The sequence below is a fragment of the Anopheles ziemanni genome, chromosome 3 (genome assembly GCF_943734765.1).
Source record: "Anopheles ziemanni chromosome 3, idAnoZiCoDA_A2_x.2, whole genome shotgun sequence".
NCBI lineage: Eukaryota > Metazoa > Arthropoda > Insecta > Diptera > Culicidae > Anopheles > Anopheles ziemanni.
In genome coordinates, this window is record NC_080706.1 from 1,588,600 (window position 1) to 1,616,457 (window position 27,858).

At 44.9% G+C, this 27,858-nt stretch overlaps 3 protein-coding genes across 3 annotated transcripts; all 3 read right to left on the reverse strand.

Moving 5' to 3' along the window:
• Nucleotides 1-5,531: 5,531 nt before the first annotated feature.
• LOC131289037 (uncharacterized) lies at nt 5,532-6,206 on the reverse strand. Its single transcript, XM_058318233.1, has 3 exons — nt 6,141-6,206; nt 5,916-6,071; nt 5,532-5,849 (listed from the first exon to the last, which is right to left on the reverse strand). Exons 1-3 carry the CDS (start codon nt 6,204-6,206, stop codon nt 5,532-5,534), a joined length of 540 nt encoding a protein of 179 aa, XP_058174216.1.
• Nucleotides 6,207-13,489: 7,283 nt separating this feature from the next.
• LOC131289043 (pyrimidine-specific ribonucleoside hydrolase RihA-like) lies at nt 13,490-18,201 on the reverse strand. Its single transcript, XM_058318239.1, has 3 exons — nt 18,133-18,201; nt 14,149-14,631; nt 13,490-14,089 (listed from the first exon to the last, which is right to left on the reverse strand). The coding sequence occupies exons 1-3, from the start codon at nt 18,199-18,201 to the stop codon at nt 13,490-13,492; spliced, it is 1,152 nt and encodes a 383-aa protein (XP_058174222.1).
• Nucleotides 18,202-19,372: 1,171 nt separating this feature from the next.
• Nucleotides 19,373-27,468, reverse strand: LOC131289053 (uncharacterized). The gene is made up of 4 exons (XM_058318253.1): nt 27,357-27,468; nt 26,862-27,242; nt 21,380-21,750; nt 19,373-19,405 (listed from the first exon to the last, which is right to left on the reverse strand). The coding sequence occupies exons 1-4, from the start codon at nt 27,415-27,417 to the stop codon at nt 19,373-19,375; spliced, it is 846 nt and encodes a 281-aa protein (XP_058174236.1). The 5' UTR covers nt 27,418-27,468.
• Between the last annotated feature and the right edge of the window lie 390 nt (nt 27,469-27,858).

A 27,858-nucleotide genomic window follows, 5' to 3' on the forward strand; every position in this document is an offset into this window, starting at 1 on the left:
GCTCGCGTGGGAATGGGGGTGCAGCGGTGGGGGATCAAGCAAAAGGGTTACTGTTTTCACTTCACTCCCCCGGATTTGTCTCATTTGGCCGCCACTTGCCCGAAGCGGACCTTCGTCACGGTGCCAAGATAAAGTGCGACCGAGCGAAGGGCGGAAGAAAAAACAAACTCCAAAAAGCAACCAGAAGTCCGATAAAAGAAGAAAAATGGTAAATTTGTGGATTTTTTAAATTAAATTTTTATGATTTATTGTTAATTTCATTAATTAATTTATGCCCTTTTACGCCACTACTGGACCACGGCACGGAAAGCCATGGTATCTCAGTTATCATTAGGTTTCACCCCCGCCCCACACCCACATCCGAGAGTCGAAGGGGTGGGTGAGAAGAGTTTCGGGAAAATATTTTCTTTTTGCGGTTACTTAAGCGACCACCGGAAGGCATAAATCACAATACAAGATCTGTGATATGGATCCCGTTTGTTTGGGCACGATTAATATCTCGAGTTTTTTTTCCCTTTTCTATTACTTTCTTTCGAAAACGGTTCAACTTTTAATTCAAAATCCATGGATCGATGTATTCAATCCTATTTAAATAAAAAAAAGCATCCCATACCCTCCAATCATTTGCAAAACTATCGCAAATCAGAGCCTACTTTCACCATCAGATGCTCAAAACCGACCAATTATTAAACCATTACCCTTCTTTGTCATTTCGAGTGATTCGAACATTGGTTTGGGGCTCTTTTCACTCACTTATGAAACGTCCATAATCCATTTATTCTCAATACCGAAAATCCAAAACCGAGAAACCCAAAAGGAACATGGGTTGATTCGACATCTCAAGAAAATATCCCAGAAAACACACAAGAAAAACGATTTCGACTTCGAAGCGTCCGGTCGTGCGACCAAAACAATACACTACCGAGACGCCTACCGGTTCTCGGACCGGAGCGTGATCGGGAAAAAGTGAGTGTGAGTTTTTGTACGTAACCGCAACCGAACAAAACCAGAAGACCCTTTTCAACCGAAAGAAGGTTGCTATGAGCCAAGATCCTTTCCCATCCGGTCCATACACTCAACCCCCTAGAAACGCGGTACAATCTCGAGCGCATTAAGGTGGAACCTGCACGCCGTAGGATAGGACCAAGGCCAGAAAGGAGCGTTGCGGGGAACGAGAAGAGAACCGGGGGGGTCGGAAAGGAAAACTTTGACAATAAAAACCAAAACCCACAAACTTACAAGATGTTTTCTCGATCACACAAAAGTGTCCCACGTAGACGGGGAGGGACCGACTACTAACACACTTTGGGAAAACAAAAGAAAACGAACGGACCCGTTTGGAGCCAGATTTGTGGTAGCGTTTCTTTCGCAGTTGCTAGCTGGGGATATTATCGAACTACTTACACGATACCCCTACCTTTAAAACAGGTTTATATAGTAAAAAGGTGTGAATTGATTGTCGACTTTCCTAGCATAATTATCTGACGGTAAAGGAAAACAACATGTATTCGTTATGTAGGTTTGAACTGATAAAGAAATCACAATTCGACACATTTTTCAGAGATACATTTACTTCACTAATGCATGATCAAAGAAACAACTCATTGGAATTTCTCGTCACGTAACGATTAACGATACACTCTATTTCTTCATGATCTGCCATCATCTACCTTAAACGGGAAAACCTTAACGTCATTCCCATCTTACATCAGTGCTCTCTTCTTGTCTCCCAGTAACCGTAGCAGTTCAAACTTTGATAAAAGTTTGAACAACCACGCGGCATTTTACACAAGAGAACGAAAAAGCGACGATATATGCGACCGCAAATAACGTTACAAGAAAGAGAAAAGAAATTGAAAATAAAATTTCCTCCATAATGCTTTTGATGTGATTGAAAAATGAACAAACCTGAAATGAAACCCACGCCACGGACGATCAACTGGGGGAAAATCTGTCACCAGCGGGCGAAGAAGCTATCATCCGCCAAGGGCACCAACAGCGGAATTTGATGAACAGATAGGACACCCTTGTCCATAGACGGAAAGCCGAAGGAGCGGAACGAGAGTGAAAGCTGGTGATGAGCCTTCGCTTGTACCTTCGCATGTTGGTGCTTGGCAAGGGGAAAAAGAATAAAGGAAAAATCGTTTCATTCTCAGATTGATAGCAAACTAGGAAAGCCGGATGGTTTTATCGGCCTTAAAAGGATTGTTCTTGTCAGGTCGCGGGATTTAATTTTTTCCTCCCGTTCTCGTTTCATGAAGCGTTTCAATTTAAATATCGGAGCCATGTTCATCATCATCATCATCATTTGACGCAATACTGGTGGATTGGTGCATGCCCGACATCGGGCGAAATTTTTCATGTTTTGCTGAGTGAAAACAAATTCCCTAAAATCGTCCGCCAATCGCCCCGACGAAAGTAATAACGATTCAACTTTTCACCGGCATTCAGGCTTCCAATTACAAGGTAACCGCATTCGGTCGAAAACCAACGTTTGCATGTTCGTGATCGTGCGAGGCGAAAAACTCTACCTAGGTAGGGTGCAATTTCCGTTCTGCCATTCTTAAGTCTGTGATGTACGACTTCTTGGTTTTCTGTTTTCCACCAATCTCCAATGCCTATACGCCATCGTGGATGGTTTCGAACTTTGGTTTCGATCTAATTTAATTATCCACACAAACCATTCTTTCGTCGTATGCAAACCGATGCGCCAGGGGAAAAACCCGTCCAAAGTTTGAAGGCCGGCAATTTGTAGCATAATTTATGACAGTTCGATTTGCCTGTCGCTGTGTGTTTTTATTTTTCCTCCATTCTTTTTTGTTGTGCTGCCACCAAAGCCAGGCTAAATATCTGCAGCCTGAAAACGGTGGAAAACTTTTGCCCAAAATCCAAACCTACAGACAACGGACGACCCGAATGAATGTTACTGTCTACGGACAACTGAGCCAAATTTAGCTGTCAGTGTGTAATAATTACACGACGTTCGAGTTGCTAGCACCGAATTGGATGTTCCAAGGAGGTTTTATTTTATTATCTTCGACAAACTTGCTGATGGTATGATTATCCGTTACCGGAAAGTGCGGAAATTCAGTTTTTTAAGTTGTTTCTTTCAGAGTCCACTAGGACCAGAGGATGTAGGACATGGAAATCATACGAACTACTTCCAGGTGTTTGAAAAAGAAGAAATTGATGATAATATTTAAACAAAGCCAAATGAATAAAAACAAAACGAAAGAGACCTAACTTACGACGAGTAAAAAAGAACTTAACCCAGAGCTGCACGTCTGGAGTATTTTTAATCGCATCCAAAGACGAAAAACAGAGCGGGAGGAAATTTCACGATTTCCCATCTTTCCGGACCGAAACGCCATCTATCTCATCGAGCAGAAGAACGGCCATTTGCGAGCGGACATTAATAAAAAATTTAATTATGAATTTACATAAAAAATTATCAAATATCTTCAAATTACAGATAATATCTATAAATCATCCCGCTCAGAGAGGTTGCTATCAGTCCCCGAGGAGCCGTCGTCATTACTCCCACAACTCATGCTGGTCCGCGTCGGTTCTGGGGACACCGAGAGATTCTCTAAGGGCACAAGGAGGTATACTTCTTTTTTTTGCCGTTGCCTGCAGCAGTCTTTGGATATTTCTTCGGTGCCGACATCGTTCCTTCGGTTGGGCGTTTCGCGTGAATGACGTCCTGTGCTGGCTTTCTTTTTTCAGCTTCTCAGCGAAGCCGAGGGACTTGTCGCCGATGACATTGTCCACCGGAGGATCCCGAGAGAAAGCGAGTTTTTGTTTAAAAAAAAATGGACCAAAGACCCAAGGCCAAAGGGCAGAGTATCACGGAAAAATCACCTTCCATAGTCCTTCATTTCTTTATGATTTTCTACCATTCTTTTTTTATGGACCAATCAAACTGACAGCGGCGTCCCCTTTACGCGGGGAATGCCAAAGCAGCGAATGCCGTAAAGTCAAATGGCTTAAATTTAACGCTTGGACGCTTGGGGACACCTCACTCGCCGCTGCCATACCGCGGTCCCCGTTGGGGGTTTCCGTTGCAAAGATGGATGGAGATCAAAGAGTCGAGCGAAGGAAATCAACCATCGAACAAAAACATTCCGGAAGCCACACGGACGCGTGAAAAGGGTTTATCCACGTGACGTCCCTTACCGCCGTTTGGTTGGTTAAAATTAATTTATAATAAAATCAAATTAGAAAAACAACCACTCGGGGGGGCGGTTCGCGGACATACACAACGTCTCTCTAATGCCTACCGTGCAATGCCTATTCGTGTTTTAGAGCGAGCTTTCCCAGGGACCATTCCCTCCCAGGCGTTGGTTCATCGAACCGGTGGAACACAAATCAGCTGGGATTAGGTTTTCTTATTAGGTCCGAGGGATTGCAACTGCCGTAATCGAGCGAAGGATGGAGCCCAAACGCGACTACCACCGATGTGGCGATTCATGCGAAAAGGCAATCCAAAGCCAGTGCCACGTCACGAGAAAATGTCGTTGGAAGAACGTAAAACGTCTTAAGTGAAAACTAACGAGTTGTTAAAAACCCATAAACTGGTCCGAGCGAAGCGCTGGCCGAAGAAAAGCCTTCTGCCAGCAAACCGGAATGCACTGCCAACCAACACCAATGACCGTCTCGGAACCGCCTCATCTGTCACAACAGCGGCAGTGCGGTGTGGACCATCTTGTCCTGGCCGTAAGATATGAAACCGTAAGCCACCCATCAGATTATTTCCACCCTCCGTGTTTGACCGACTGGCCTGCCGCTTTCGAGTCGCTCTCCTCCCGCTCTTCCGATCCACATCGGTTTACGACGTCCCGAAAGAGCCACCATTCTTTGATGATCTCCGCTGTCGGGTAGTTAGTGGAGCGGCTGCAGCACAGCGATGGCCACGTAAGGCCGGTCCCGAAACCGTTGACAATTGCCCATGTGAGAATTCCCCGTTTTTATTGATATGGACCCGAACGCCACCGGACGGTACGGAATGATTGCCCACGCTTCGGTCGCGAATCTGTAGTTCCGGCTGGAAGTGAGGGGACAGCGAGGCTTGCGGGTAGTAAGCGCAGGCAAAATGTCACGAAGTGTTGTTAAAAAGAAATAAAACCTACGCTCGACCGACAGTTTTCCCTCGTCCCGGGGCCAAACCTTGGCCCTACCTGACAGAGGCTCTTCGGGGGTTTTATGTGATTATCGCACGTATTTTGGCATACGTCAAATTTTGCCAACAAAAATGTATCATTCATTTCCCGTGCTTCCGGCGGATGAAATAGGCAACGGAGACTGATACCGATACTGATGTACCTAATGTCATCACACATGGTTGCGTCTACTCTCTTTTCCGCAAATGTAGGTTGAACACGAGAGTAGTTCTTCTGAGATGACTTTGGTTGCGTAGTTCACCGTACAATGCAAATAAGAACACTTTCTGTACTCGCCGGTCTAGCTTTCATTCGAATATCATCAGATCTTGAAACAAAACAAATCACCGGAATAATAAAAGAGGAAAGAACTCAAGCTTGATTTGCTTTGGTGGTACAACGGACTCTAAACCCACCACACAGTTGGCCATCTAGCATTAGAGTCACTTCCATCAACCATTCGCTCAGTGGCAACGCTGGGGGAAATTTCTCCTCGTCCGCGATGTAATTGTAGATCGTGTAGTTTCCTTTTGGAAATGGGCAGGAGTCCTGCGGCGGGAGATTCGATGATTCCAACAGCGACGGATATATGGTGGCGTCCTTGGCAATGATCTGACATAGCGATCCATGTCCATCGACGAACTTGTGCTTCGCGCCCATGAAATCGATTTTGTATATCGTCCAATGAGCCTAACCGATGAGAAAGATAAAATCAACCTCTGTTTTGTCTAAAACCTACAGTTGAAGTTGAAGTACCTGCATCTCCGTGCCCGCATTTTGAAATACGGTGAAGGAACCAGCGATGCTGAAGGTGTTTTTCTGCTTGCGCGTCAAACGAATCGTGCCGTAGTCCACAAAATCTTCCCTTTCTCGCGGCATTGCCTCGAAGCTGTTCAGTATAACCTCATACATCTGTTGGTTCAAATGAGTACATACTTTTGAAATAAACCACAATCAGGTAGCAAGCGCTCGACAACTTACCATTCCATCCACTGCAACACAATAGAGCAGAACCCAACTACATAAAACCGCCAATAGGTAATTCATCTTTCACTGAACCTAACGAACTGTCCAAAACGTGTCGTCGTTCGCTGTTTTAAAACAACTCAACCGATCGTGATCGTCACGTCACGTTTTGATCTCATCTAACTGTGCCATGTTAACTAATTGCGTTGTCGTAAAATCTCACGGACGAAATGTTGTCGACGCAGTAATACACCTCGTAAAATGGGATCTACTCCTCCTACCCGGTTTATTTCAGAGTGTTCAAAACGAGATCACCACACGCGTTGTCTGCGCAGTCGGCGATAATGGTTCGTCACCGCCGGAAACATAGAGATTCCATTTCAAGAAAGGATTTCCCGTCTGATGCCATTTCTTTTCCAACACGAGAGAGAAAAAAAACACATCCACCACCGCCAAAGGAAGTCGATAAATCACCAGAAATAAATCATCTCCCCCATCCGGTTTCTTTTGCAGAAAGGATTTTCCACCCCGGTTCGAGCGATACCGCACGACGAAGGAGTTGGCATTTTAAAATCGGCACCCCGCGAAGAAAAAGGCACAAAAAAAGGAAGCAACTTCATTTATTTGGATTGGTTTTACATAAATTCCGCCTTCATCCTGCGCAAAAGTTGACGATTAGGGGTCGATGATATATTGGCAGCACTTTATAATGATTGGATTTGTGTCCGCGTCATCGACCGCGAGTATCTTTTCCAGGCGTTGGTTGTTGGGGAGGGGGCTGTAACACTCTCCACCCAAACGTGACTTGTTTGCGTGTTTGGGAGCGAGATGAGTCGGGTGGTCGGGTTTCTACCGATTGTGGGTGCGTGTTTTGCGCGCAACAAACGACCCAAGTTCATGCGAAGATGTCAGTGATTGTAATAAATAATAGATATTTCATCCGTTCCAAGTGGGGAGCTCATAACTCACCACTTTAGGCAGCGTGCAAGCGACGTTTCGAAGAAAACTGGCGAAAAACCGCCCCAACGCACACACTTCATTACGTCCGCCTCTTATTGTGTGCGTGGTCGGTGGAAATTCTTCCATGATGTCCTTTCTCTCGGTTCTCACCTGTCACAGTAAGGAACCCTCAGCCTTAACGGGGACGGCCTTCCTTTCGATGTTCCGAAGCTGTCAAAGCTCATTTTACCGAAATCCTTCGACGCTTCTTCACACATTAGCACTCGATTGTGTCTCCTTCTGGCAGATGCCACTCGACAGCGCCCTCCGGATGATGTATGGATTTCCGCAATACGATACGATTGCTTCACGCCAGCATACACAATCGAGCCTGCAGCCGGGCCGTATTTCATGTATTTATAGGATATGCGTACGATTTCGCACTATTTATGTACCCTACTTTTGATTTATTATGAGAACGAAAGGATGGAGCTTATCGGATTACGTCAAACAAAAAGAAAGCGAATGGACAATGCATTGGCCTACTTGGATAAAACAGATGCCTACACAAAGTACTGATGCTTCATTCGTATATGAAAACTCAAATAAGAAAGAAAAATACTTGCACCATTCTATTCTTGAGTTACATCAATCCAATAGACGGAACGAATGCAAAATAGAGAAACCAACGAACAAGTTTTCATTGATCAATAAATCAAACTCAAATTGCATAGTAAAATTGTTGATAAATATCAATACATTAAATCGCCATAAAACATCTCCTCCTCTTTACCGACCATTTTTTTCGCAATTCAATGACTGCCAAGTGGCCACAATTGGATAGCTTTAACTCAATTTGGCTTCCAGCTCAGTCCCAACCGAACCCCATCCGAACCGAACCGAACAACAACAACAAACGGTACAAGTGATGCCATATCCCACATACATCTTCGTATCGGTAACAAATCTCTTAACCCGCAAAAACACGTCTCTAAAAAAAGGTACGGCACACCCCGAAAAAAAACGGATGATAAACCATCTCCCCAAAGGCAGGCAGCTCGGACAGTTGTTCTTGTTCCGCCGCAATAAAAAAACGATTTTCCAATATCCTCCCAGTTCCGGCACATACGTTGTGGTAAGAAATCCTGTGTCTGGACGCAAATTTTCCACCACCGCTCCGTGCGTAAGATATGTGATCCGACTCAATTGCCCATTCAACCTCAACAAAGAAGAACTGTCGAATACTTCAAGCGTGGCGCGGCGTATCCTTTCCGGCCATTCTTTTGCTTTCTTTCTTGCTTGCTTGCTTGCTTTCGGGAGGGGTAGGAGACTCGGTCGGTGGCTATATTTTTATTTTCCCCCGATTTCCGTTTCCTTAATCCTTTTATATTTGGCGGAAAGCGGGCAAACAAAACCCAACGGGCACCTAACGAAAGAAAAGCCCTTCAGGCCCGGTGTCCTTTAGATCTCAAGTGGCAGATAGAACACCGATAGCATTGACGCTTTTCGCTTTTCGGTTCGATTCGGTTGGAGTTTTCGCATTTGTTTATACATTCACCCTCCACTAGCAAAAAAATCTCCTTGATCCGGAGTATTCGCTCGGTGGGAAGCGTGCGGTTTGATACAGTTTTCCGTGTGGGGGACGATTCTTTAAGGATTCCTCCTACGGGACGGTATTGATATGTAGAACATGTGAAATGAATATATTGTTTATTTTGCTTCCGCATCACACCTTCCTCCCTTATCGTGGCACGGAACTGCGATGGGCGATTTTTTGTTTGTTTCGTCAAAATTCCGAGGGTTGATTTCGCATTCTATTTTGGGGTACTTTTACGGAGGGTAGGAGTAATTGCTTGTATATACACACACGCAAAACGGTCCCTCGCGCGTTCATCACATATCGGAATCAGTTAACACAGTGCCCGCCAGCATCAACATCAACACACACGTGCATATGTTCGCTGCAGGAACCGTCCCGTGTTGAAGCGTAACGTCTTTTCCCGCACTCCGATGGCTGGAAAAACCTTCCGGCGTGGAAGGGAACGTGCCATAACTGGGACGATATGTTACTGTTTTAGCCCATTTTCTTCCCCCTAGCTGGGTGAATTTCAGTGGCTTTCGGATAGCAAAATGAAGCAAAAAAAGAAAAACCGATTCCCTATGGAATTGTGTCAATTTACTTCCAACTAACAACACACGAGATGATCATACGATTTGTGGCTACGTTGGGTAAAGTGATACGACTTTTGACACTTTATTCGCACCTGGAAGGATTGCCGTTTTAGTGCAATCGTCTTGCACACTCAACGGGATGCATTCCGTTGGAGGATTTGAAAAGAGCATCAGTAAAGAATTCATCTGCTTCAATACTTTTCTCACCCCTGGGCTAGAAAATTGATCGATTTAGCCAGCAGCAGCAGCTTAATGAGCCATTCGCATCAGACATAAGAACAAGGAAATACTCATATTTCGACGGCTTGCAGTTAATGGCTCATTCTTATCGTTCCGTTCCGGGACGCACACTTCCGACCCGAACGCTTTCCACGCCGTTCGCAATCATTCATCAAAAAGTCGTTATCTTTGAAATATTTCTTTTCTTTCACTTAATTTCCACCATATTGATGGTGAAGTCATAAAATTAATGTGCAATTTATGCATAAAACCGAAACAAGCGCTGCACAAAACGGAAGACGTGGAAAAAAAACACTCAAACCCGCACCAGATGACTAAGGCCCGGGTCGCGGTTTCACCCTCGTTGACGCCATTAAATTTCACAAACCATCGCAAATCTTCGAAATCATTCAACCATTGCCTCGCCATCGTGAAGAACGCGGGAGAACGCCACGAGAAAGCAGACGCCTCGCCTTCGTCGTCGTCGTCAATATCGTCTTAATCATTTTCTTTCTATTAAGCAATAATTTCTTCTTCCGTTTCGTCCCGTTTCATATCGTTTGATTTCATTTCATATTACTTGGTTTTCCCCGCTTGAAAGCCTTCATCTTTCATCCAGTGGTTTGAAAAAAGAAGAGAAATTGGCAGCTCGGAAAAATCCGCGATATGCACGATGGAGTCGAAGGACGGGAGGAGTTGAAAAGGGATTTCTTTTCCATAAATAGACTGTTCATTTGGCTGAGGAAGAATCACTTACGAGCATTAGAGAGCGTCGATCAACGTTCACAAGATACCGTATGGAGCCGAACAAGGAAGGGTGTCCTCCGGAAAGGGACGAACTCGTGGCGCCTCGTTGGGCTGGTGAAATTGAAAAATTTTCTACAGATAAATTATGCATGCTAAATTACCATACATAATAGATAAATAATGTATTCAATATTTATCCCGCAATATCAATTACCTCCTTTTCTTGAAAGTAGAGTTCCTCAAGTTCATTTCTCTACTATCACCCAAACCAGAGGTTACGGTTGAGTTCTTTTTTAAATAATCTCTTCCGTTTATAGAAAAAAGCGGAGTTTAAACATATTTCGCAAACTTCCGCCACGTTCTTCGCGAAAATTTGATACTAAAAAGAAATAAAATCATATAAAACATCGACTCGAAGCCAAGCGTTTTGCTTCACCTTCATCGCCACATTGAAACATGTTCATCTTGTTTGGTTGAAAGGAGCAGGAAACATCCAGCTTTCATGAGGCATGACGTTACCTCTTATAGAATTCCAGAAGATAGCATTTTACCCATTTTTCGAAGCCTTTGCTTCTCTTCAATCCCTTCTCAGTTTGTACCATTATCATTATTGGTATTTATGGGATTGTTTTATTTACATCATATTTAACCATAAACCTTTACATTTGTTACTTTGTTGTTGCTATAACATTTGTCTGTCACTTGGCACTTGCAAGTGCCTGCGAATTAACACATTTAACTCTCCGTCTTTGCTTAGAATGCTAAATACTTTGACTTCCCTGCTAATTTCAACAAACCCTTTCCATCCACAAGTGGACACAATTAAGTCCATTGTGTGTAAGCAGGCCGCACTCCGAAACGATGTTGTCTTTTATGTTTATGTTTTTAGAAATTAATTACATTTCAACTTTCACGTTTCCCTCGTGTGCATGTGTGTATCTTCCCCGCTCCAACCATATCTTACTTTTGAGCTACTGAAGAGCTCTATGTGACAAACTTATTCGGCCCGTGACGCCTCGGCTATCTTGTCTAGCAGTGAAACCCCTTGGAAAGGAGACTCCCAAGTCGGTCCTGTGGGCCTTTGGTGCACCGTTCATACTCCACATTGTGCTAACATAATTTACAACAGCTCGCACTTTTGACGCATCTCGGCGTACTGCCTGGAATGGGACTTCACAGTGGGAAAGTTAAAAAAAAGGACGTCACCTTTAGCCGCTGCTGGGACATCACACGAGTTGCGACTCACCCTACAGATCACTTCCTTTGGGGAGACTCGCCATCAGCAAACCTGATAAGACCCGTAGCTCAAGCTGCTTTTCTCACTCCCTCTTTTTAACGCGACCAGCAGAAGGACTCTAACCCCGCTTCTTAATAGATGGTCCTCGGAGGGGAACTGACGCTAGCCACAAGAATTTTAAATTATTTCCACCCTCCTAACTCTGCATGCGTTTTGACCACCTTACTCACACCGTCCTTCCTCTATCTTGTTTACCATAACTCCTGCGCCATAATTTTGGCACGAAAAAGTCCAGGGAGTTGTTAGAAAAAAGAGGATCTCTTTTGAAATAAAATAAGAAGATCGGGTCCCAACGCCGGTCACGTTTCTCCCAATGCTCGGACCACTTGATGGGTATACAAAGCTAAGCTCGACGATGTAAGGAAGCTGCGTACACGTCGCCTCCTTCTGCCCTGGCCACATGTTATCTAGCTATAACAATAGTAATATATTTTGCTCATATGCAATTTTAAATAATTGTAACGGTTGGAAGAATTTCACCTACTCAACCCCCCACGCTCCAATCCCTCCCACTCCTCATCCTTCCCCGCCGTTACAACCCATATGGTCTTCGCGAATCCTTTTGGACGGACCACGCGAATTTTAATTTCATTATTTCTCCAAACTGCTCGACACGGAACTCGCCGTAGCGTTTAATGCTCTCCCTGCTCGCCGAGGATCACATCCATATTACGTGCCCCTTATTATTATTATTATTACTATTTGCGTTTGCGATGCTCAGTGGACATTTAAAGAATTTTAAAAATTACAATCTCTTTGTACATGCAAAACAGATAAACGTGCGCGCCCCTGCTCCGGGTTTCCGACGATGCGTTTTGAGGCCCGAAGAGGAATGCCCAAGGGAGTGTTATACTCTTTTTCACTAACCTTCATGCTTTATCCGGTGCCAAAGTAAATGTTGCCGTTGGATGTTTTTTGTTGTTGTTGTTATTTGTTTTTGCTGTTGTGGTTGTTGTGAATTGTCAACGAAACCATCTTCCGGTTCGCTTTCCCTCAAAAGCAAAGGGCCCCAACTCACGGTGCCAACGCAGGCATTCCATTGCACTGGGCCCGAGACCTGGGTGTGTATCGTAATAATAATGTTTTATGTAATTATGCTTGTTTTTTAACTTTCTTCTCCCTTGATAGTACCGGCTTCCAGTGGGAGGCCACCTTGCTTTTAATTTATATTTTTATTTAATTCCTACCCAGATTTTCCGCCGGTTTCTCCTAACCGATCCACCTTCGAGCCGCGCGGATCCTTGTGGAGCCATTTCTCAAATCTATTCAGCCCTTTTTCACTTACTACACACACCTTTTCCAGCTTTCCCTGTCTGCTTTGTTCTCCTTATCATGTGTTCCGCGGTTGCGTTGCTACTTTTCTATATTTATCCTTTTAACATTTCAATCTACCCCGTTTTTTTTGTCTTTGTCGTCTTGCTTTTCCCACCCGCACCCGTGTTCCGTTTCCTGCGACACATACGGAACATGGCGCACATTTTGAAATCGCAGATGCGTGATGGCTTTTGCATTTTGCACGCTGCCGTTGATTACGTCCGTTTGCGCGCATCTTTTTTCGCACGACGTTGGCGAGAACGAAATTCATTTGTCCTGTCTGTTGCTTTTTATTCGTTTATCTTCGCCTGCAACGTGCGCAATACGTGAGCACGATGTTCCTTTTTCGAATATTGTAATTTCGCAACATTCATCTGACAGTTTCATATTTAGATAAGCATATTAAAAACAAACAAAACCAGAACACAGAGGCGTACCGCGATAGTAAGATCCTTTTTAAGGCCACCCTTTTCCTATCCTTTGACTTACGTCGTGGCCTTTCAAAATGCTTTTTCTTTTTGAGACTAAATACGTGACCATATTTCCACTTCAGGTCCTTGATGTTGAGAAAAAGAACACGTTTTGCGGAATATATTGCAAGAGATATAAAATAGAACAGTTTACATATTGGTAAACGGTTGGGACAACTCTGTGAGTGAATATCTTAGGTAGATAATTAGGTAGATTTGTTAATCTCACTATCCAGAGACAGCAACATTTGACGAATTTCTTCTTCGTCCACTTTGTCTATAACAGCCACATTGTGTTGTTCGGAATCGGTGACGTGATGTAGAATGGCCATCATTCCACGAGTAACACGTCCATTCAACTCGACCGTGGCCCGATATTTTACAACCGACTCCAATATGCTGCGATTCAGGAAAACGGCCGCAACGTACATATCGCACGGGGTCCATCCGTCTTCCTGGGCGTATACTTCCCATTCGACCTTATTGAGAACCCGGATGGCGGGGTTGGATGTTTTCATAAACGTCTCAAAGCGCCATCGGGTAGAAAACTGCGACATCAGTGAGACAACTGTTTCCCAGGGAAACACCTGTACGGTCATTGGGGAGTTGTTGAGAACGATGTGAGCGGCTTCCGGATCGGTGAAGAAGTTGAATTCCGCGGCAAAGGCTGTATTGCCAACACCATGCCGGTTTCCGCCCAGTATGTACAAGCTGGCTATCTTGTCCTTCACCTCGGGGTACATCTTATAAAGTAAGGCCACGTTCGTCAAGGGTCCAACAGCTAGAAGGGAAATTTGATTGGGATACTAAAACGAAAAGAAAGTATACAAGCTTACAAACTTCGACGCTGAGTGTTCGTTCTTACCCGCAGGAACAAATCCTTCATCTTATGGACCGCATGCTCTGGTGTTTGGATCCGTTTCACAGGCTTCATTCCAAAATCGACGTCCCCGAAACCATTTTCACCCCAGAAGTAATGGGAATCTTTCCGATCGGGAGGTGGCGTTATAAGTGGTTCCTTAGCACCAACATACACTGGCACATCGGTGCGGCCGAGGGCCTCCAGAATTCGCAGCACATTTACTTCAACGTCCTGCACCTGTGCATTCCCATGCGTGCAGGTTACGGCCTGGACGCAGATGTTGTACTTCTCTTCGTTCATCAGCAGCATCGTCAATGCCCAAGCGTCGTCTCCTCCGGCGTCCAAGTCCAAAATTACTCGACGAACTACACCAGGTGTCTTACCTTCTTCCAGCGGACACTTTGAAGCTGCAGAGCAGCTCGCTACAAAAGACGCCAGCAACAGCCACACCGAAGATGCCCAGCTTATTCGAACGACTTGATTCATCTGAAAGCCCAAAACCGAAACAAACCATGCCTCATTTCAGTTTCCGATGCTACAAATTGGACGTAATAAGCTATAAAATTTATTCCTCCGGATAAAAAAATGCCAGCAATTTATGAGCTAGACAAATATCAATTTCCCCTCGTTAAATTTTGTATTCCCTCGGTCGACATCGTTGGTCGGCCATCCCACCGGTCGTATCCTGATTATCATTAGTCCTTCGCCGCGGCGCCTGGTGGGGAAACGGAGAAGGCAAACAAATCTCAACCATCCCAAACGAACCTCCTTTCAGCCGTTTCGGGGGGAGGTGGGGGTGGCCCTCAAGTCCTACACGAAATCAACAATCTTTAGCTTACAGGAAACAAATTGAATTGATTTGATCTTTTCTCTCACAGGAACTTTTTTTTTCCTTCCAACCGTCGTCCCACTGTCCATCTCTTTTCAATCATAAATAATGTTGCCCTTTTTGACTTTTCGTTCCCTTCTCGATTCACACTCATCTTTGGGCGGACGGTTTTCCATCCGCATCCGTCGACAAACTCATGTGTCCTGCCTACCTTTTACCGAACCAACCAACCCCACCTTCTTCTCCGAGCCGAAGGATCCTCTCGAAACTGTGGCGAAGATGTTACACGACCGTACCTAATCTTCTATTCAGATTTTACACGATGACCTCATTGTAAATGCACCCTCGGGCTCGCTGTTCTGAGATATTACGGTTTTTTTATCGTACGCCGCCGAGAATCGGATCGGATTCCCTGTCCAATTCTGACCACTGTTTGACCTAGCACAGATTCCTGCCCTCGAAAAATCGGAATTGCTTGCCTGATAGCTGCCTTGCCATGTATTGCCGTTCCGTCTTTTCACGCTCCTTTAGATGGCACAAAGAATGGATGGTTTCCTCTCAGGAAAAGCCCACCGTTCTGAAAGATGCGAAACGATTTATTCACAAATCATAAATAATATCCTTAAGTGGGTTTATGATGTTGGTCTTTTTCGATCTGAATGAGAAATCAGTCGGTTGGAAACATTTGACTAATGGAACCGAGTGAAAACTGAAAGGAAGGAATCATATCAAAATTATGATTGATTTGATACGATATATCCAAAAGTCACGATGCTTGAAAGTAGCAAGGTTAGCAAACTCAATCAATTAGCAACCAGCTCAATCTATTTGTATTTGTTGTAAACAATTAAGACATTCTCCATTCTACACATTCAATTTTAAAAACATTACACTTTTCGTTACGAACACAAATTCGACTGACCTTCCTGATTTAGCACAAGACACAACCGATCGACACCTGTGGCACAATCCGACTGACTTTGGATTGCAACTTGTGCTAACATTACTTGTTTTTCTTGTAGCTATGTTGTTACCTTTGTTTTCTGTATGAATTTATTATCGTCTTGCTGCTCGTTTAAAAGCCGTTTTATTGTTCTTCTCTACTCTTCACCTACTGTTTGTTTTGCATGATAGGTTGACGTTGAGAATTAACTATTTCTTGCCTGTCGTCAGTGCTCGCGGGTTTATCGCTACTGTTCGTAACCTGTTTTGCTAAATATGGCCATAGAACAGGCACGCAGTCGTGCAGATGTTTTGAACCTATCGGACAAGAGTCGAACATTGAACTCATGGAAGGAAGTTCAAGATGTGATGACTGCTACTAACTGTTTGCAATCCAAGTAGGCGACTGTTTATCACATAACTGATAATTTAAGACATACACACATGATTGACTTGCATTAAGGACGGGTAGCTCAAAATATTGTATATTCCAAAATACTTTAATTTAATTATCTTTAATTATTTAATTTATTTTCTTTCACGATTTTCCTCTTTTGCCGATTCCTACATTTTCTTTCTTTTCCATTCAGTCGGCTACAATGACCACAGTGTATTGTCACGTCACACCTTATCTTGAAAAGCACTCACCTATGCCCTTAACGAATACTTGTTGTAGTTCTCGGTAGTTTTTCTCGTTTCGAAATTCCGTAGGCAAAAACAGAAAAACTTTCCTGCCTAGTGAAGCATTTACCCTGGCGCGCTGATTAACTTTCCACTTTCGCTATAATTTATTCACCTAAATCCACTATAATATCATGCGATGCTCAACCCGTTTCCGGTAGTTTCCAAGTTCCGGAGTGCTAAAGCATGGCTTTTCCGAGAGGTCTTCCGTGACTCTTCATCGCGTCGCTTCCGCCAACGGCCCTCCAACATCGCAACCAAACCGCGAGGACATGCTACAAATAAAAATGTGATTGCAATCCTCGGACCGGCAGCATCTTTGCCACCCGAAAGCCTACTCCTCGCGGCCCGCGGACGATGTTTATGGAAGGTCTTTTAATAAACCGCTCCCGTCTCTCTCACCTGGCGTCTCCCTGCAGCCACGAGCTCAACGTCACTTTACACACATAAACCACAATTAGCTCTTCCCCGCAATGATAATTGTGAATTATATGGTAATGTATTGCGCTCAGTTTTGGGTTTGGTCCACCCGACCGACCCCACGATCCTGCTTCCGAGGCACCAAACTTTCCACACCATTGGACATGATCGTCGCGAATCGGTACGCGCCCGATTTGCTGCTTTTTGCTGCCATCTTCAGAAGACCACAAATTAGTCAGCCTTTTTCCGGGGGGCCAAAACGTGCCAAAACTTTGGTAAGAAAATATCAAGAAGTGCGCGGCTCGAAAGGGTTAGGGGGTAAACATTAAAATAGGAATTAATTCACCCAGAGACTGGTTCGTCCGAGGTGCAAACCAGCAGATAGCTCCGTTCACCTTTCCTGGCCCGGTTGAAATAGACCAGATCGTTTCCGGTTTCCCCTAACCCGCGCGATCCTCCGAAACGGAAGAGAAAAACTCCAATCCGTGTCGGCCGCGACGTGGAAAGTAAATTAATTTATGCGCTTTTTTACCGAGAGCCAATGCTTCGAGCAGCGCGACCTTTGTGTTACGGCACATCGCTTCCGATGCGAGGAGAGTGGCCGCTTTACTTCCGGTCCGGAGTACTTGTCGGAGAACAGGCACAAGGCTCGTCTTGTGGGACCGCTAAAGCACCTGAAATAGCACCGACCGACGGATGACAGCGAAATGTTTTACCGCAGATTAACTCTTAATTGTATAAATACGTATGTATTATCGAGTTCAGTGCACACCTACTTTTCACTAAATTTATTTCACCACTCTTTTCAACCGAACAGAATTTCCAAGGAGTAGTTAAATCAATTTAACTGTACAATTTATGGATGTTTCTGAAAATGAAATATGACTTAATTTATAAAGAAGCACACTTTATTTGAGAAATTTCTTTTAGTAACCATCATTTCGTTGGGAACTTCTTCACGTCGTTCCTACTTTTTTATCCATTTCTAACATCGAATGATGTAGGGAACGGTGGAATAGTCACAGTAGGATTTCTACTGGTCGTAAATCCAGGTAAGGCCGTCACGGTGTACACTGGTAAAACGGTGGCAGGATAGGCATTCCCGTAGGACGAACCTCTGTTCCAATCACCGTCTCTGTCACCACGATAGTCGTCGTCTCCTCCTCTGCCACCATGATCGCCATCATGGTGAGCTACAGATGAATTCTGTGGGAGAGAGCATTTTTCCAATCTTCAAAAATACACAAAACTAAATTTGAACAACTCTTAACTTCTTACGATTAAAATGATGCCAAATACGAGAACGTAAAGTAACGAATCCATGATGGGATCTAGTTTGACTGACGTATGGGGATTGTAAAACCAATGGACAACTGCCCCTTTTATGAACGTGCAGTGCACTTGTTTATTTATTTTCATTTCCCACCACCTCCACTGCTGTGAAGCAAATTAAATTGTTCATTTTCTGGTAATTTTCGATAATTTGTCTTCCGGATGTTTCGGTTCGACGCGCAGCAACTCAACATCCACAATGGGTTCAATTTATCACCAGTTTATTCCACAAATTGACCCGTTTTGGCAAATAGTACCAACCAAGGCAAAAAGAAAAACACTGTCAACCCTCTCACCACCGGTCATCGCTCAAATGCACATCCGATGACGAGCAATTGCATTTGCATGACGTGAGGTCGAAACACACTCGAATCGAATATGCAAAAACCAATTAAGTGATTTAATTTTAAATCATGCATCATAAATCAAACTCCATTCGCTCATAATCAACTCGTGCCCATGAAATATTCATTCCACCACGGCCAATGTTGCGTCAATTCAATCAAACCCAATTCTGTCCGGTTCACACCAATGTTTGTCAGCATCGCATAAAAGAGAACAAGGGAGAACCACGGGATGAAGCTTGTCCTACCACCGGATTATCATTATAACCGAAACATGTACGGCGTCCGGCGACCCCAAACTTGGATTGGATTGAACTTGTTTTATTTATTTTAAATTTCTCACCTACTCCAAGCGTCACCCTCTCTGTGCAGATTTGGATGCAACGTGAAAAAAGTCGAAACGTGCATAAAAACACCGTGGCCAGCCGCTTTTCGATGCCAATGCCATCGGACAGTATATCACTCGGATGGAGAGGTAGATGTCAATGGCAGGAGATAGTAAAATATGCATATAACCATCGAATACAATAACCCCCTACTAGATCGGTCCCTCCGGTGGCGGTGCAATCGGTCGAACGGTCAGCACTCTGGGCTCTCGGATGTTACATATTTGATGCCCGATGGCAAACCAAACATTCGACACCCGGGGAGCGCACATTGAAAAAGCGAATCCCGACACCTAACTGACCGCAACGTGAGGACCAAGTGCGAGCTGCAAGGAGGAAGGTGGAGTTGGGGGCGAGAGGGAAGATGGGCAGATTGAAACGAGGAAATTGACACTCAAACCGATTCCCCAGCGGAAAGCAATGGCCAACGGAAAGCGAGCAACGATGACAACGTTTTCATCACGCCCCAGAGCTCGACGCTTTGCATACCTCGCAGGCGCATCGACAACGGATTGGATTCAAATATGCAATTATTTGCTCTTTTACCTTTCCCACCCTGTGACGATTCTGGGTTCGGTTTGGGCAGGAAATGCCTGTAGCGTACGGTGGTGGATGAATGGGACCATCTCCAATATTTTCCGGCAGCACGTAGCCACACATGAACCGAGCATTATCTGGCTTCCGCCAATCCTGAAAAGTCTCCTCTCGAGTGCCTGTGCACGCGTTGGAAAAAGGGTCGGGAAACGCTCTTGATCAAACCGCAGTTATTATTGATACACCCATAACCATGCACCGCGGCGGCACTGGCGGTGCATCCCGGCACTTCACTGTGAAACGATGGACATGCTCTATGTGAAGAGAAGGGAAAAACTAAAACACGAAAGATTGACTTGCAGGGCGACGGACGAAGCCAGGGATTGAAAACCGATTCGTTGGTCAACGAACGGTTCGTTTACCAATTTAAACCGGCCATGGATAGCATCCGTTGGGAGGTTTGCAATTTACAATCCACGCGTATCGTACCGTGCCAGAAAATTTGATTTGTCAGACGAAATTGGTAGCATCTGTTTCCTATTTTCCGATTCATTTCCCGTTTGGCAGTTCAGGTTCATTGTGACGTGACCAAGTGCACTTTTGTGCATTTCTGTTAGAGATTTCAGTTTCCCTGTGAGCTGAACCGTGTTTTCGAAACGTTATAAGTTAAATCAGACCTAAGCTAAAAGCTTATAAATTCAATTTATTTTAAGTATTCGTCAAATAACATTATATACTCAGGTAAAAAAAGCGATTTTTAAATAATGTTTAAAGCAAAGCTCTACTGTGAATTATGTTTTAGATATGTGAGCAAACAAATATTTATAGTTAGTACACATTGCACAATTAATTGCCGGATGTCTTATCGGTCGCACATTGCACGTGCGCACATTGCATCCGTAAGTTGCGGATACTAGTGACGCAATATCAGAAATTTCAAGTGGTTCGAGTGATTCATCATTCTATCAATAAATGGCAAAATTGAAGCAACACTTGTTCCAGTACTATTCGAGATAGCATCGAAGCAAGATGGCTCGTTTTACATTCCTTACAATTGCTGGTACAGTGCTCTTTGGAGCTCTCACCAATGCTGGTTCGTTTAGTGCAGTTTTCAATATCCAAATGTGATCGTTTATAATAATCATTTGTTCTTTTCGTTAATTTGACTAATTCAAGCTACCGACTGTCCCTATTGCTTTGGAGTGTGGGACTGTGATGCAGATCAAACGATTCCGAGTGTTCCCTGTACTGCCGCTCTTGTGAATGAAACGGTAGCCAGGTTGGCTAAAATTTATGTCAACCTCACTGAATATACCATTCCCACAACGGTGTATAGTTGTGTGAAGGTGGGGTTGGGACGTTCCAGTAAGTGTGCTCAGGCTTCCATGTTAACCAAGATAAAACCTTAAGAGAGGCATGCGTCTTTTTGTTTCTTTTTAGAAGGATCAGCCGACATATTTGCAGTACAAGGATGCACATCCGGCACGAAAAGCATTTGCGGAGAGGCCACGTGGGATTCTAGTGGCTATCTAAGTTGCTACTCTACTGCGGGTAATCAATCACTGCACGATCTCAGCGGGTCACAATCACTGCACGATCTAGGACACAGCGTGCTCACAGGTGTGCTACTGAGCGTTGCAGTTCTTATCAGTGCTTTCGCAATGTCAAGCTAAAGATAATCAAAGTTGCTTCTTATTCCGAGCAGCGTGCTTCTAATGCATTCGGCTTAAATAAACAACGCGTACGAGCAACAAACAAATCGATACCACGGCAATCGATACCCCCCTAGGGGCCACTTTATCGCTGTAGTCTTCGTAGTCATCCGAATAGTGATGTATGTTGCAGTTAGCCGGTTCGCACGTACTACAGGACATTGACTCTAAGATTTTGTCACAAAGCGGGATGCTCTTGTAGGTACACCCTTTCATGAAGTAGTCCTCCTGGCCACTCATTTTGAACTTGAAGCACTTAAACTGCGTCTTGTCAGCTTTCTCCACGTCGATGTTCTCGTTGAGGCGCGCAAAGATGTTCAAATATCGCTCGGCTAATTCCGTGTTGCATTGCATCGAGTCACCTTGGGTATCGCACGCATTTTCATCGCCTTGGGCAACACAGTGCATACATTGGTTATCCGATCCTAGCCAAATAATTATAAACTTAGTTAAGATACATCGGAAAGCCGATTTCAATGCTATCTTTCTGCTTACCGTTAACAATTTTTACCATGATTAAAATAGCGCAAAGAATCAATCCTGACAAAGCCATATCCTCTCAGGTGTTATTACTGTTGCTGGCTCGAAACGTGTCCGGCGAATGGTTCGTTCAACATATTTTTAAAATGAAAAAGTTGAAATGATAAAAAATGTACACCGCAATTATGGGAATCACCCACAGACCATCGTCCTTGAGAAGCTTTTCTGTAAATAACATTCGCTATCCAAACACACTACTTTGACAATGTGCATAGATATTTCATGAAAAATGTTTTTAAGTAAATTGTTTCCGATATCGAATCTATCAGGCAACATTTTCATAGACAACAAACCCCTGCAGTTCCCCATTTACTATTCTGTGCTGGAATAAATTTAATAAACTTGGACAATCTTTTCTATCCCATATAGCGAACACATTACAATAAACCATGTTCATTCCTTCCAACACTCCTTACGGCTACCCACGTGACAAAATGAACAGGTTCAAATTGCTTCCTCACTTAACTATGCATGGCAGGATGGAGTCAATCAGGCCAGACATGGAGGGTATGAAAATCGGAAATATTTTCGGCGATCCAGCGGTGCCGTGGATGGTTACTGTCTAATGCCTTCCCGTCCGAAGAGTTCCGTGCTTAGCACCATCTTATCGGAACAAACAAGGACGTGCAAGCGTTACGATGGAACGGTGGAAGTTCATCAGCGCACGCTTTCCGGCGTCGAATTCATATTAATAATTAAAATAATTAATTAGCCAAACAAAGGCAAACAGCGGCGTTCGGCCTGACCGAAGTCGAGAAAGGATAAGGAAACTCGATCCTTCCAATCGAACATTCCTTTTGCGCCACACACACACACACACACACATACACGCGGTGGTTGTGGCGGGAACTGGCACCTAGTCGCCACCACCGTAACCGCTATAACTCACCTCTGGTGTAACATTAGACACGCCGCTAGACAAAACTTTCCGCGGCTTTGCTCCGCCATTCCTTCGGCCGCCTAATACTTGCGTGTGTCCTTCGCTGGTCCTTCGGAGGAAGAAAACTAAACTCAAACAGACCTCCGCCGCCCGCCTTCGCCACACACTGCCCGGCTGTTGGACGCATGAAGAGCGCCCTCGGGAACCGTGTCATCGTCGTTGCTTTACCACCCGGTGCCCACCAGGAAACGCGCGAGGAATAGCATCCGCTCTTCCGGAGCAAAAATCAATTTAAGTCTATCGTAATTTATATGCGCTTTATCTTAACTAATCTCCAACTCTTAATTTGATATTATAAGAAACATAAACAACTTTAATAATATAATGTGGTTTAGGTTTGAGGTAGCCAGCAGAGAAAGTGCAAGACGCAGGACATACCTAGGAACACTCTATACACGGACACGTTTCGCCGAAACGCCCCAAACCCTACCGTTCCCATCGATCGGTGTGGAGCACGGGACACGGCCACGTGCTGGTGGTGTTTGCGTGTGTGTGTGGTGCTTCTTCGGGATGCATGATTGCGAAAAGGAGTTCGTTTCACCTTCCCAAGCCAACGGAAACAGGACAGGCAGGACAACGTCGCTCACAAGGCATCGCTTCCTCCACCGAAACCGGGCGGTGGGAAGGAAATTTATACGTTTCTTCCAACTTTTCACATATCCATCCGACCGCCGGGTAGGTGCCGGGTTGTTTATTCTTCGCACAAGACATACATTCAAAATTTTACACCAATTCGTCTTGGCATTGGCTCTCCAAGGTGAGTGGCGTACAGGATCGCACAAGACACCCCGCTCCTCTGCCTTCCACCCCAGGGAAGACGGTACAAATCACATCGGCCCAATAGACAGACGAGCAGTGTGTGGCCCTCGACTCTCTGCGGCTAGTTCCGGCCGCATTCTGGAATGGGATTCGCTTCGAACGTCTTATAAGATATAAATCGTTTCCGGCATTCTACCCCAGCGCCTGGAGAAGTCGAGTGTTGCTCGATCTGGACGTCTGGCAAACACTTGGGGGAGTGTGCCAACAAGCCAACATCCTGTGGGTGGGAAGCAATTTCGAGGCAATCGTGGTTTTAAAGTCTTTGACCAAATGCATACAATTGATTTGATTAATTCCGCCATTAGCTTTGCCAGGGCCATTAACCATTTCAATGGGGAATTATTTATGTTTGGCTCGAGAAAAATTGATCATCAGAGATGCTGAAGATCCCCTCTTTGAAATACTTTGTAAATATCGTGCAATGATTTCAGAAAATAATTTCAATTAATACAAACCAACTCATCTTCGCACTGGTTTAAGTGTCACCTGAACGACTGGGTTTTAACTATTCATATGTTTATCCTACAACAACCGACAGAACCCACGGCTGTCAAAATTAAACGCATGTGATTTTAAACAAATAACGACGGAATTAATTATCATCAACGTTCGAAACATTTTTCCCACCACATGAATCCCCCCACTAACACGTGCCCATAAAGTCTTTGGCATTCGAAACTATCATGAGTGAAGACGATGTTAGTGAAAAGCCAGATTGGAAGGAAGGTACCTTTGTTGTTCCAATTTCCCGATGGCATTCTAACAACAACAACAGCAACAACAACAGAACCTTCCTACCTTTCGGAAGGATTGAAAGCGTTTTCCCAATCTCGAGATTCACATCCTCGACATCCTTCACTCAACCCCTAGGCAAAAGGTATGATTCGCACGATCCGTGATTTTCTATTGAGGCATAAATAATTACTTATTATTATTACGAATCAACACAGCTCGACGAGCGAGGGCCTTGACTTGAGCCAACGTCTGGAGATTCGGTAGATCCTTCAACGCCGTACACATTGGTAGCTACCGGCGTCTTCATGTGCTCGCAATAGTTTACGTCTGGATCATTCACCACCCCGTCGGCTTCCCAGCCACGAACCGAACGAAGCAATCATAAACGACTCTTTCGAGGGCGTCCTGCTTGATGAAGTTATTCTTGGAAACCCCAAAGTCATAAATCAGCCGGGGCTGCTCCCAGGAAGAAGCTCCCATCGCCTTCGTATGGGCAGCGTTTGATGATTCTGGAAGATGAATGTCCCTGAAAATTGCGAAGGATGAATTCAGGATGTCCGGAACGGGACGTGCACTGCTTTTCGCAGGAAGAAAACGGTAACGATTCTTTCGATGCGATTCCTCGCCCCCTACCCAACGTGGTCCAATAGCGCCCAACGGAAGCAGCATGTGAGGCGTTTTGTTTGATCGGATTCGCAAGTGCCATCATCCGATTAGATCGTCCGGTGAAGCTGCCGAAATTCTGGCATTAGACAAACACATAATTCAAAGGTTCAGAAGGTACACGGACTTACGACAAACTTCCCGTACGTGGGAGAACTTCACTGAAGTATCGATGAAGAGATACTTATCGATGAGTAATAGGTGCTAGGTACAAAAGGAATAAAATATGCTTATCTCGAGTGATAGAATATTAAGTTTAGGAAAAAAGTAGGAACAAATATATTGAGTTATAAATAGATTCGAAAAATCAACTCAACTCAATAAAGTAGAAATATCATCATTGCTAGTTATATTTGCCCTCGATTTCTATAGAGTATTCGAATTTACTAGTCCAACAATCAAAACAGGTGCCTGTTATGCAGATGACGTGTGATGGTGTAGATTGGACGACACACTACTTGTCTTCGGCCGTGTGGCGTACGTGTCTCCATAGTGAATCGGGTGAATTTATAGAAAATTTAAATTACTTCTTTATCACAGGCCAACCGACGTCGAGTGTTGATGAATTTCACATCCTACGTCTAGGCGTTAGGCAAGGAGAAGGAATGAGACGCTAAGAAACCTTCCGTCGTGCAGGAACGCGAAAACTGAAGGGGTCGTTAGGTGAGAGTTTCACAATAAGGCGGTGCTGTCTAACAACCGAATCAGCCATCGAGCGAAAGTGTCCAAGGTACAGAGTGTTTGATGGGGAAAGGGGGATGTACATGGAGAGGGGCTAGAGCGCCGTAAAGATTCGCGTTGGTGATTCGGGAGAAAAAGGACGACGCCTGGATGTGCGAGATTTGATTTATGAATGCGATATTTGTTTAATAAATACAAACAAACTCCCAAAAACCAAACGCAAACTCAAGCACACCGACCGTCAATCTATCGTGTCACGTAAACCCCTTTCGAAGTTGCCTACAGGAACTATAGCCCAACCCTTCGTTCAAGGGTTCTTCCCGCGCACCGAGGTTGTCGGGGGGCATTCACCCTCCGCTCAACGCCATCATTATCAACATCAGCTTCCGAAATAAGCTGGAATATTTCATGTCCTTGAGTCGCATTAACGTTCACATTCCTGCGTCCCCCGTTGGGACCACCTTCTCAAGAACCGGTTGACTCTAAACCTTCGCCTCCTCATCCTCCTCCTCCTCCTCCTTGGGAGGGTTGTTTTATGCCGCATTGTTTTGATTGAATTTAATTATATGTTTATTGATTGAGCCAGTCTCGGTGCCTCGACCAGGGCCCCATCGAGCTATGCGTACGTCATAGCATCTTGTGAATAATGCCCAAGACCGACAGCACGACCAACCGCGAGTACTTTGGCGCAAACCTGCTTACGGGTCGCACAAAGTTAATCTTACACGTGGTCTTACGCAAAACGCCACTAATCGACAAAGTTCAAGTGTACGAAACATAATTGAGCTCGATATGAGGCGGTGGTAATTTGCAGAGTGGTGGCCGTATTACGAAATCACGCTTGACCCTTTGGTGTCACAAGCGTAACTAATTTTAAACCCTTCGAGCCTCTGGGGTGGCTCCATTTGAGCGACAATATGCACAGATCAAAACACTTTCACACATAAATACACACACACATGCCGGCGGACGAGTTGGAGCCTCGAATGGTGACGGGAGATTGTGCGATCGCGCAAGACAAGACACGAACTTCTGTAATTGTAATGGGGTGGTAATTTGTACTTCTTTTATTGATCCATCAGCTGTACGATGCGGCGACGTTGCGGGCTACAGAAACCACCACTAACGAGGCAAACATTAACGAGATCAGTGACCTGCCTGTTTCGACATCAGACGCTCCGCTGCCGGCCTCTAGCAAGGGAATGTTATTGCAGCGGTCCTCGCCATCGCAGGCTACACACTCGAGCGATCCTTGGAAGGCGGCGTGTGACAGGGAACAAAAGCGTCCCGCTCCTTCCAGCCGGTGCACGCACCCACGAACAAACAGAAACACGTGGCCACTCACGGAGGTGGCACGCACGTGGACGCACTCGTAGGTGTGGCGGGTCGTGGGGAGCGCGGTACGCAACGGGCGGATGAAGCTGGCCAGGCTACTGTTGGTCAATTGAACGGACTCTTCGTCGCACCTCACCACCGGTACGTCCCTTCCGAGCGAGCAATCCTCTTCCCCGTAACAAAAGTCACAATCGAGCGCGAGTCCTTGAAAGAGACGAGAGAAGACAAGTAAACAACATGCACCGATTAACTTCACCATCGCCGCACAGCCGACCATTGACCGAACAGGGCCACCAGCTGAAGAAGAGTGTTGCTAACCTGTTTTTGCCAGGGACATGAACAGCAATGGCGCCACGATGGTTGTCACAAAGGAGCGCATGGTGCTTCAGAGGAAACAAATCAGTCGCAGAAAAGAAATCACCCACAAAACAAGATCACTATCAAAGCAGGCGAAACGTGCGAACCAAGTCTCAAGCCGATCGAGTGCTACTTCAGCCCGCCTTCGAGACTCCGATATAAAGCTATTCCACCGGCAGTCAACCGTTGACTGAACGCAGTGAATGCGGTGAATGAAGTCGATCGGTGCACTGCCTGCAAACTGCATCGCACATTATTGACGTCATCGGTGGCGATCGTTGGTGTTGGTGCTATTTTCTCCAAAAGCACTAAATTGTGCAACTTACACGAGTTGTGCGAAGTACTTAATGCAAACTGCATAACCTACACCCAGCGCAAAACAGCCCGAAGAAAAGAGCAGGAGTGTGTATGCAATAAGGTGGAAATGCAACCGGAATATAAAAGATGTACATGATCGATCGAT